Below are 12,040 nucleotides of genomic sequence, written 5' to 3' on the forward strand. Positions count from 1 at the left end.
CCTGAAACAGGGTTTCTCTGTGAAGCCTTGGCTCTCCTGGAACTTACTTTGTAGACCAGGCTGGCCTCGAACTCTGCCTCCCAAGTGCTTGGATTAAAAGCTCATTTGGTATTTCATTACATTGCTTTCCAGTTCACTAAGTTTCAAAGAGGTCAGACATGTCTTGAATTCACATAGCCACAAAGGGGTATGACTCAGGGCTGACTTTTTTTTTTTTGCTTAAATAATACTTGTCCCCATTAAAGAACCATCAAAGAACAATTCATAGGTACCCACCTCATAAAGTAGCTAATGAAAACATCAGGCATGACACAACAAGCAAGCACTGAGTTAAGGGGCAGCACAGCAGGAAGGGCACTCACTCAGCTTCGACTGCAGCTCTGCATTCTCCTCTTCAAAGGTGTCAGCTCCACTCATGAACTTCTCATAGCATTTGATGGTGTAGTCCAGAAACAACTGATTGTGATGAGTAGATTTTAAAAACAAAGACATGATTCAGTATTTAGTTTGTTTCATTGTTTTTTCAAATTGGAAATTTATAAATTTGAATAAAAATGGAGTAGGCAGTTATATAAGTCCCTTAGAATAAGAGATTGAAAATCTGCTATTAACTGTGCTATAAAGATGTACACAATCTATTACTTCTAAACATGAATAGGGATGAAAATACACAATTTGGTTAGATATTTTGAAGTTAACCCAGGAAGCTTACTAAAAAGTATAATTTGACATAAAATGCACAAACTTAGTCTTCTTTAAGGAGGATGCTGGGGCTGGGGAGGCTCAGTGGTCCTCCTGTACAGGACCTGGTTTGTTCCCATCACCAACACGGAGGCACACAACTATTCACAGCACCAGTCCCAGAGGAGCTGTTGCCCCTCTGACTTCCTGGGGCAATAGGCACATATGTGGTTCACACATATATGCAGGCAAAATATGTCCAAACATAAAAAAGCCAACAAACATAACAATAATAATGATGATGACGATGTTGATGATGATGACGATGTTGATGATGATGATGATGATGATGAAGCTGAGGCTACAGAGATAGCTCAGTGGTTGACAGTAATTGTTCCTAATGTAGAGGAGCTGGTTTTGGTTCTCTGTACTCACATGGCTCACAACTCTTTGTAATTCTAGTCCAGAGGATCTGACGCTCTCTTTTGGCCTCCATGGGCAATGCACACATATGGTACACAGACTTACACGCAGGCAAACCATGCACACACATAAAATAATAGTATAGTATAATATAATAAATAGTATAGTAATAGTATAATAGTCTTGTAAACAAAGACTCAAACAAGCCAAAACAAAAGCTCTGAGTCACTACTATGCATCTATAAGACTGGAAGAAAAAAAAGAAGGGTTTGTTCCCATCTTATGAAAAATTGAAATATATTATAATTGTCTAATTCCAATTAGACAGACAGGGACTAATTATGAAAGTCAGAAACTTCAGGTGAATAATACTATGGAAGGTGGAGCCCTAAGAGGAGACTATTAGAGCTGTGACCCAAGAGAAAGTTCTGTTTTCAAACATGAAGCATTTTGACCAGTGTAGTTCAGCCTGCCTTGGAACTCACTATGTAGCCCAGAGTGGCCTCTGACTGGTGATTCTCCTTCCTCAACCTCCCTGAATGTTGGAATCATTTTGTCTCACAACACATGACTCTGAGAACAGCTAAGCAGAGTGTTCCACAGCCTAGATAAAGTACATATTTCCCAAGACAAACACGTACCCTTTCCACCAATGCTGTCCTTACTAACAAACCCTCTCATTATCCTGTTGATATGGAAGAGAAGAAGCCTAGATAGGCAGAAACATTCCTGTAACCAGAAAGGGCGCCCACTGGTGGCAAATGACTATACCTTCATGCCATTTCAGTCTGCCCTCTTGTAATCTCTTTCCTTAGACGTGGTAAGTTTGAATCCTAAGCAGTTTGTAGTCCCACAAAGCTGACGACCAGAAGCTGAGTTATCCTGGGATAAACTGTGCTAGAAGTGTAATCCGCTGTCCATGCCCTGCCATGGTGGGCTCTTCCCTAGGAGCTTTGCTGTTACTGCTGAGGGGCTGACAGAGCCCAGGGCTCTGGATGCTTCAGGCAAGCGCTCTGAAAGAGCTCTTGTCTCCAGCCTGAGGATTCTCAAGAGGAAAGGGTAAAAGGTTCTCCAGCAGCCTCTGCACCTTGGATCACTGCTTAATGTGGCAGGTTCATTCTTGTTTAAAACAAAGGGGTGGGTTGGTTGGACAGCTGGGTGGGTGAAAATACTTCCTTTGCAAGTCTGCCCACTTGAGTTTGAGACTCAGGATCTATAGTGGGAGAAGGAGTCAACCCCTGAAAGTTGTCCTCTGATCTCACGTGTGCATGTGACACACATGAATGTACACATATACACTCTGAGAAAAACATGTCATTGATGCGACGCTAGTCAGTTAATGTAACTTTAAACTATTTCTCAGGCATTGATAAAAAATAAGACTAGAATGATTACCACTTTTGTTTTTTGAGACAGGCTTTAACAAGACACAGTTAAAACTAGTGCACAAAGCAATTTTTAAACTGAGATGCCTATGGTCCTTAATATACATCAGGCAGTATGAATAATGTCAAGTTCATTCTCGAGCTAATGTTTGTATTTTAGAATAAAGTGGAGTTTGCCGTGCATTTTATATTCTAATAAAGCATATGGAACCATATACTTATTTTTTTAAAAAAATAATTGGTGTGGGACAATTGTCTATATTCTGTCAATTATGTTTTAAATAACACTGATTGGCCAGTAGCCAGGCAGGAAGTACAGGCGGGACAAGCAGACAGGAAGTAGAGGCGGGTCAATGAGAACAGGAGAATTCTGGGAAGAGGGAAGCTCCCTCTGCACTCCTGTCCAGACACAGAAGCAAGATGTGACTATGCTGCTGAAAAAGGTACTGAGCCATGTGGCTAACACAGATAATAATGGACTAATATAAGAGTTAATAAGAAGCCTGAGCTAATGGGCTAATCAGTTTATAACTAATGTAGACCTCTGTGTGATTTCGTTGGGACTTAATGTTTGGAGGAACTGGGCAAGACAGAAATCTCTTCAACAAATAATTAGTTTTCTCTTTGGCATTTATGACCTCCCATTTTTTAGCCTTCTGTGTGCTGAGGTTATGGGAGTATACCACCATACCCAACTGTTTATTACATTTAGCACAACTAATTTTGGAAGTGGTAACTGAGCTAAGTAACAATATGTCTAACTACAGCAGCCCAAACAAAATAAACCAGAACAACCTCCATGCGGTATTTTAAGGGTCAATATGTGCCAATCCTGCAGTCTCAGCTACTTGTGAAGCCAAAGCGGAAGGTTTGTGAGTTCAAGGCTTTCCTTGAGTACACAGTAGTTTAAGGACAATCTGAATAATTTAAGAGGACTTTTTAGCATGCAAGATGCCTTGGATTCAAGCCCCAGCAATTCCCTAACCCCTCTCCTCAAATAGTTATGTTTTGTATTGATAAATAATTACATTAAAGTAAGAAACAGGAGGAAAAGGAAACCTTTCTATAACACATATATTAGTTCCAATACCTACCTTTCTTCCTTCCTTCCTTCCTTCCTTCCTTCCTTCCTTCCTTCCTTCCTTCCTTCCTTCCTTCCTATCTTTCTTTCTTCCTTTCAGTTCTTTTTGAGACAGGTCTCACTATGTAGCCCTGGCTAGTCTGGGATTTACTATAGAGACCAGGCTGGGCATGAACTCACAGAGGTCTGTCTGCTTCTGCCTCCTGAGTGCTGGGATTAAAGGGGTGAACATGGTTAAATTTGCATTTTTCAGTTAACATTTTTAAGTTTTGTGCTTAGTAATTTTAGGAAGTTATAAGGTCATTTCAATAGTAGGCACACTGAGTATTTTTTTAAAGATCAATTTTTAAAAAGATTTATTTACTTATTAGGAATACAATGTTCTTTCTGCCTGTACACCTCCATACCACAAGAGCACACCAGATCTCATTACACACGGTTGTGAGCTACCATGTAGTCGCTGGGAATTGAACTCAGGACCTTTGGAAGAGCAGTCAATGCTCTTAACCACTGAGTCATCTCTCTAGCCCCAGAACAATTTTATTTTACTAAAAATATTTTCCTTTAGATTGATCTATTTTATATGCATTTTGCTTTGGAATGGCTTTCATTGTTGTCAGTCCCAGCATTTGGAAGCCAAGCAGGGACATCTCTTTGAGTCAGGAGCAGCCTGGTCTGGATAGAAAGTTCTAGGACAGTCGGGAATATGTAGTAAGAATTTGGGCAACCTTGCCAAGGCCACCTTTGAGGCCATCTCCATGACCTATAGTTACCCGACCCCCTAACCTCCAGAAAAAGACTATATTCACCAAGTCTCCTTACTGGGAATTCATTGACCATCTGTGAAAACTCACAACAGTGTCTCTGCTCAGAGGACGTAGGCTCCAGCTGTGGCTACCACATGGGGGATTTTACACAGAAAAAATCAATGAATTAAATCTGGTTTAAAAAAACATCAACCTCAGAAATGTCTTAGAAAGCAAAAGACAAGTTCTATAAAAGAACACCTTTTCGTGAAGAATATAAAAGCATCCTCTTTATATATTGTTTATAGTAATATATGGTACCTTATTATGTATAATCCCATCTTCTGTTTCTTCTCCACAAGCTGTGCTTTCTTTCATGGCATGATAAATCTAATTAGTAAACAAACACCACATTAGATTTGTGGTTTGATAGTTTGTAAAATTCATTATTTTTTTAAAGATTTGTTTATTATATATACAGTGTTCTGCAAGGTCAGAAGAGGGCACTGGCCTCCCTGTAGCTGGAGTTATAGGCAATTAAGAGCTACCTGGTGTGGGTGCTGGGACTCTGGTTCTCTGGAAGGGTAGGAAGTTCTCTTAACCATGTCATCTCTCAAGGCCTTTGCTGACATTGTGTAGAGACAGGGTCTTCATCTAAAGCTATAGAATGGAGCTCCCACCAGGTGAAGGTAGGATTCTCTAACAAAATACTATTTCTGAGCATTGTTCAGGGCACAGGAGATCCAAGCCACGCCCTAACCAAAATTTATTTTGGAGCTCATGCAACCTTGTTATTTAGTCTCTAAAAGACATGGGGCCATGGTCTAATTGCTGCTATGCAGACAGACTGTGTGCCAAGTGAGCAAAGAGGCACAGTGAAGAATGAGAGAAAGTATCAAGCCACTTATAAAATATTATGAAGCAATTTGGGATCAGAAAAAAAAACAAATAATGGACAGAGGCCATCAATCATATATTATATATGGAGGTCAAGAAAACAATTATATTTTCAGAATTGGAAAGAGGGCTAAAATTGTTAAGAGTCCTTGGTGCTTTTCCTGAGGACTCAGGTTCGTTTCCCAGCACCCATGTTGCATAGCTCACAAATGCCTGCGACATTGGTTCTAGTGGACCCAATGCTCTCTTCTGGCCTCGCACAGAGATTCACACACATAGATAAGTAAAAATAATATTTTAAGGGATATTTTCAATTGTTCCTTCAACCATTATGTCAGGATCTTGTACTTGCTTAGACAAGCTCCCTATCACTCTGTTCCATCACCAGCCAGCAGTAACCTCATGGGAGGGGGAGGCAAGGGCTGAATTAACAGTCTTATGTATGCTAGACCAACAACCTATCACTGAGCTATTCTCAAGTTCTCTTTTCCTTTTTATCTTGAGACAGGATCTAAGTTGCGCAGGCTGGCCTAAACCTCTCTTTGTAGAAGCACTTGTAAGGACAGATGCCTGTGATTCTTCTGCCTTAGCTTCCTAATTAGATGAGATCACAGGCCAGAATCACTAAGCCTGGCTTCAAAAGCCATTTTTGAGATAATAGCAGATCCACTTCTGTAGGAAAAACACTACTTTTTATCTGAATATATCATGACTAAATAACAAAAAACCCTTTCTTTGTAAACAGTGGTAGTAATAGAAAATGATTTAAAATGGCATAAGATAGTTTATTAAGAGTAGCGAGACAAGAAAGTCTTAAAATATCACTACAAGTGTCAGCATTAATAACTTAGAAATATAGTTAAGAAAACATCAAAACAAATGGAACTGAAAAATATGGTACTTGATATTAAGAAAGCTATATCTTACTGAAGAAACAGATGAATAAAGAAAATCAATACTTCCCCAAATGATAATGTTAAATATTGTCCAAATGGGAATTTTTCCCTAATGTTTATGAATGCAATTTGAAACCAAAGGCGGAGGGGTAAACAAAACACAGAATTTTAAATAATACTGATGGGCTGGGAAAATGCTCTGTGGATAAAATGCTTGCTATACAAGCATGAGGACTGGAGTTTGGAGGCCCAATAACTGCAGTGATATTTTATGTTTTAACAAAGAAAGCTTGCCCTAAGATCAGAGTGCAGAGTAAACAACCACTAGAAGGCATGGAGTCCTGGCACACACCTTGAATCCCAGGACTCAGGACACAGAGGGATCTGTTAGTTCAAGACCACCCTGGGTTAAACGAGACTGAATGTCTAAAAGAGAAACAGAGCTCCCGCAAAGGTGATCCCACATTTTCAATGCTAGAGCTAGAGAGGTATTGACAGGATGGACAGGGCTGGATGGAGAGAGGAATATTTGAGAAGAGGAGACAAGAGCTCAGTGCATTCTGAGGATTGTCCCTTCGTTCTGAGGAGAGGACTGCCCCTTTGGTCTAAGCATAGGTAGAGGTTAAAGGTCTCTATAGTGCCTGGGCACTCTGCTTCCTGGATTGCTCAGCTTACCCTAATAGCTGACTCCAGGTTTTTATTAGAATTCCTGCTAAGGTAACCATGGAAAAGCTGAATGTAGAGATGAGCATTTGCAGTTCCAGTGCTAGGAAGTAGAGACAAGTTTTTGTAAATGGATAAGAAAAAAAAAGGAAAAAAGGGCTAGAGAGAAGGAGGTAAAAGCATGGTATACAGTTTTGGCAACCTGGGCTTGATTCCACATATATGTTGTAGCATGCATACATGTGCATGTGCACACAATAATACACAGTAATATTTTTTGCATCATTGCAAAAGGAAGAAAAGGAAATGATAGGCAATTACTCTTTTTTTAAAATAAAGATTTATTTGCTATGTATACAGTGTTCTGTCTGCATGTCAGAAGAGGGCATCAGATCTCATTACAGATGGTTGTGAGCAACCACGTGGTTCCTGGGAATTGAACTCAGGACCTCTGAAAAAGCAGTCAGTGCTCTTAACCTCTGAGCCATCCCTCCAGCCCAGGCAATTACTCTTGTGTGAAATTTTAGGTTCAACTTTAAAAACCAAAATAAAAATATAAAAAATTAGCAATATGCTTTTTGTCATGTTGTCAGTTATTAAAACCATGAACAGCAGACCTGGCTCAGTAACAAACTCCAAAAAATTATGCTATGTCTTTCATATTGTGTGCCACAGCATAAGCTCACCCATACAGAAATAACAAGTTAAAGCCTTCAAAGGCATCGTGAGGACAGGGAAGTGCGGTTCAACTGAAGAATACACAGAATAAAAGAGGCTCAAACACTAACATGGGGGAACATAAACCTATGGAACGTGAAGTCAAGTCCAAAGGTAAAAAAACAAAAAACAAATATGGATATAATGCCAAGGACTGGTGGTCCCAGTTAAGACTACCAGTAAAATACAAATGGTGAACCAAAACAACCACTCACCATATCCCAGCCATTCCTTCCTCAAAGGCACAGCAACCTTGCTGGGAGCCGATTTGAGTGGCTGCCATTACAAGATGGCATTTGGCCCCGGCCTCGCTTGATACCATAATAAAGGTTGCAGTTCTTCCACCAGAAAACAGGATGAGTTGTTGTGATCTAGCTGCCCACACTTCCCCTGACCGGCAGGGGAACTTCCTTGTGGTCTGTAATTGACAGGGATGTTCCCCTGCTTTCTTTCCTGCCGGTGGGTCTCCAGAAAAGCAGTTAAAGTATCAAAGTAGAAAAGGTTGCTAGGCAGACTCCCTATATAAGCAGCTGCAAATCAGAGCTCGGGGCCCCTTGCTTTCTGCTCTCCCTTCAACCAAGAGGCTCCAATAAAGCGTGATTTGAGAAGAATCCTCTCTGGTGGCTGTTCTTTCCTGCTGGTCAGGGAGTTCGCGGCACAACCTGACAACAAAACCCAACCCAACAATACCCCTTCCCAAATCATTGGCTCAGTTTGAGACAGAAGGGATTTCATACAAAAAGGTTCAAATTAAATGCTGGACTAAAGCTGGATGCAGTGGCACATACCTGTAGTTCCAGCTCTTTACCAGACTGCAGTGGGAAGATTATTTGACCCCAGAGTACAGACTAGGCAACATGGTGAGATTCACTCTCAGAAAAACCAACAAACCAACCAAAGAAAGAAAGTTTCAAATTAATAGCAAAAGCACAAAGCGAGAGAGAAAACTGAGAAAACAAACAGCTTTAAAGTTTCCACATAGGTAGAGTTTGAAACAGTAATGCCTCTCCATAGGCACGCAATGCTCACACATGGCGGTGTAGAGACAGGCTTTCTCTGCGTAGACCAGGCTGTCCCTGAATGAAGAGATCTGCCTGCCTCTGTCCCAAGTGCTAGGACTTAAGGGGTGTGCTATCACATCTGGAGGCTGAGTATTTTTAATTGCTATAAGCTTCCTTGGAGGAAAACTTGTTAATATGTTGAAAAAAAGAGGCTGCTACAGATTAACATGGCTCTGTTTTACAGTAAAAATTATTTGTTTAAAAAAATTTAGTGACTCTAAAATAAGTAGGGTAAACATGTTAGGCAACATTAACTCATGTGCTATACTTTTATATGGCTGCAGCACAGGTTTATATCAGCATCACCAGAGATGAGCAGTTTTGCAATGGATCCATCACTACGTGACAGAAATTAGTTCATATCTGTGATAATCTTATGGGACCACCATGCCATCCATCATTGACATCAGCATGTGAAACATGACTGTACACATTTTTAGAGTAAACAGAACTTTGAAACCTATATCCAGGGCTGAAGTGCACCTCAATGGTAGAGCCATCCACGGTTCAACTCCCAATACCACAAAACCAAATAAAACTAGATCCAAAGAAAATTACTTAAAAGTCATCTGTAAGTTGGGTGAATATTCATTCTATATTTCCCTATTTTTGTGATTAATACTGATTTCATTTTTTTAAAAAGGAGAAAATGAATTTCGCAAAGAAAAATGATGGGTTCATTTTTTTCTAAACAGTAACACCCCAGGAAAACAATCTGGCAAGCAGAACTTCTCCCTGCTCACCGTTCTTACCCTAACAGTTTGAAGAACTTCAAATGAAACGTGCTTTGAAAGCAGAAGCAGGGTTTGAGACAAGTTGCAAAAGTCAGACTGGGAGAGAATAGAAAATGGCTGTGAGAAAAACAAAACAAAACAAAACAAAAAGTAAACGTTTAAAGGTAAGATTTAAACTATCAATCAAATACCTTGATGCAGTCTATCAGCCATACCAAGGCTGCCACGATGTGAGGCCAGGTATGAGGGGCTCCCACTGCATACAGGGAGCTCTTGGACAGTGCAAAGGGATACCTATGAGAAACAGGAGGATAAGGAGCAACCGTGTTAGCAAGCATAAAGGCTACAGTAAAGGTGTATTTTAAAGCTGCACATACACCTGCTGTGAAGATATTTGAGTCTACTCTGAAGATCTTTTTTTTAAATATTTTATTTATTTATTATGTATCTGTGTGTATACCTGCAGGCCAGAAGAGGGCACCAGACCCCATTACAGATGGTTGTGAGCCACCATGTGGTTGCTGGGAATTGAACTCAGGACCTTTGGAAGAGCAGGCAATGCTCTTAACCACTGAGCCATCTCTCCAGCCCATACTCTGAAGATCTTATTCATCAATGACTTTTGTGTATTTATTCACAGTCCACAGATTACTTTGCACAGTGTTTAACAGCTGAGTATAGAAGGATTCTCCTAAAAACCTTTTCATTTTCCTACATTCAGTGTACTTCTATTACACTTTAGTGATTATCTCTCACTAAATCTACTTCCGCCCCTGTGTCTCCAAACAGCTTCCCATCCTCAGTTTCCCCAAGTGTTGGGTGCACAGGTGTATAGCACCACATCTGATCTGTGCTTGTCTTTATTTATAATGCCTTTAAACTTCATCTCTCTGCTGGTGAGCTCTGTCAACCAGACACAAACTAGAGTCATCTGGAAAGACAGAACCTCAATAAAGGAACTGTCTCCAATAGGCTGGCCCATGGGCATATCCATGGAGCACTTCCTTAACTCATGACTGATGGGAGAGGGCTAGTCCACTGTGGGCAGTGCCAGCCGAGTAGGTAGTACCGACTGTAGGAGAAAGCAAGCTGAGCAAGCTATGGAGAACTAGTCAGTAAACAGCTTGGCTTCATAGTTCCCCCAAATATGCAGAACATGTGTGTGCCTCGTGGCTGTGGAGGTCAAAAGAGGAATCACTGTTTATGACTGTGAGGCACCATGTGGGTGCTGAGAACCTAACCTGAGTCCTCTGGAAAAGCAGCCAGTTCTCTTAACCACTGAGCCATTCCTTTAGCTCAATAACTCCTATATTTACCAATTACCAAGCATTGGTGTTTTGTTAAAGGAAAAAAAAGTTGACTATGCTACAATCTATCAATTCTCCTCTCTCTTCAGTTCATTCTACACATACTGTTGACAGTGCTCATCCTAAAACTGAACCTACTAATTCAAAGTATTCACAATCTTATAATGTGTGTTTCTTCTGTGTTCTGATAAGATCTTAGACTAATAAAAATATTACATACCCAAGGTCTTTAAAAATTCTTGGAACCTCTTCTTCAAATTTTGTGTCAGGAATTTCATATGACGGGCATAGGAAGCCATACAGAAAGGCAAAAATCTTTAGGAAATCTTTGGTTGATGGGGCTTGGAGAGACTTCATGGACACACTATATACATAACCATGTTCTGTAAGAAACTACAATCATTTTTATGAGGCATTGAAAGTTTTGGATTAGAAAAAATGTTGGGAGCAAAAACACAAATCAGACAATTTAATACCTTATAGAGCTGTTTAATACATTCGTGAATGAACGCTTTATCATTAAGGGGTCTCGGATCTTTCATCATTTCAGAACGTGAACATTTCCCAAGTTGTCTAGTTCTGGATAAATGGCCACTGGTCCTAGAATAATGTTTTTAGAAGGCAATAAAAAACAAGTTCAAGTCTGCATTATTTCAAGGCTATCCATCACACACACACACACACACACACACACAGTAACAACAGCATCAAACATTAGCCTATAAGTTTTAAATAACTAAACACAATGTATTCCTTAAAGCAGAGCATACCATGAGGTTACAGCAGTTTTAGGCATAAAATGTGGGGGGAATAAAATGTACGTCTGGGACAAGGATACATCTCAGTGTTTTGTTCAGCTTGTGAAGTGCTATCTGCTCAATCCTTAGCACGACAAATAACAAACCAAATTTCCTTGTGCATGACGTTACCAACACACACATTATCCTTAAAAGTGTGTTGCAGGCCTATTGGTAAGCGGTCAGCTGAAAACAGGAAAGATAAGAAATACAGAGAAAGATCATGCAGGGTGCCAGGAGGGCTCGCTCTCAAGGCCATCTCCAGATACGAGATCTGCCTACGGCATCAGGTCCTATCTTGACCACTGATTGCCAGGGGACCACCTGGGGCTTTGCTCCAGGAAGCTCTAACCCCAATCCTTCAGCAGGCAAAAGCCAGCGCAGAGGCATTTTGTCACTACACGGCAGTCACTGCTGTGGACGTGGCACCTAGACCTGGATTCTAACCATCCTTCATTAGTCTACTTTTAAAGGGATCTGACTTTAAAAGTGGGAGTCCATGTTTTGCTGTCCAATGAAATTGTTTTGCATTGGAAATGTTTTAATTTTCTTACATTTATTTATTTGTGTGTGTGTGTGTGTGTGTGTGTGTGTGAGAGAGAGAGAGAGAGAGAGAGAGAGAGAGAGAGAGAGAGAGAGAGAGAGAGAGAGA

General features: G+C 40.4%; 1 protein-coding gene across 4 annotated transcripts in view; it reads right to left on the reverse strand.

The window, feature by feature from the left end:
- The window catches only part of Ndc80 (NDC80 kinetochore complex component), a 42,295-nt gene that overhangs the window by 25,499 nt on the left and 4,756 nt on the right, over nucleotides 1-12,040 (reverse strand). For 3 of the 4 annotated variants that reach the window (XR_007591264.1, XM_050139854.1, XM_050139856.1), the window contains exons 2-6: nucleotides 11,068-11,191; nucleotides 10,812-10,984; nucleotides 9,476-9,578; nucleotides 4,638-4,706; nucleotides 363-456 (exon numbers count right to left, since the gene is read on the reverse strand). Coding sequence is in view for 3 of the 4 variants with exons in the window: in XM_050139854.1 (XP_049995811.1) it covers nucleotides 363-456; nucleotides 4,638-4,706; nucleotides 9,476-9,578; nucleotides 10,812-10,984; nucleotides 11,068-11,136 (508 nt within the window). In the remaining variant the exon portion in view is untranslated. The remainder of the gene's footprint in view (nucleotides 1-362; nucleotides 457-4,637; nucleotides 4,707-9,475; nucleotides 9,579-10,811; nucleotides 10,985-11,067; nucleotides 11,192-12,040) is intronic. The other variant, XM_050139855.1, reaches the window with a different exon arrangement.

Source organism: Alexandromys fortis, unplaced genomic scaffold (assembly GCF_014885135.2).
Source record: "Alexandromys fortis isolate MF-2015 unplaced genomic scaffold, M_Fortis_MF-2015_v1.1 scaffold_38, whole genome shotgun sequence".
Classification (NCBI taxonomy): Eukaryota; Metazoa; Chordata; class Mammalia; order Rodentia; family Cricetidae; genus Alexandromys; species Alexandromys fortis.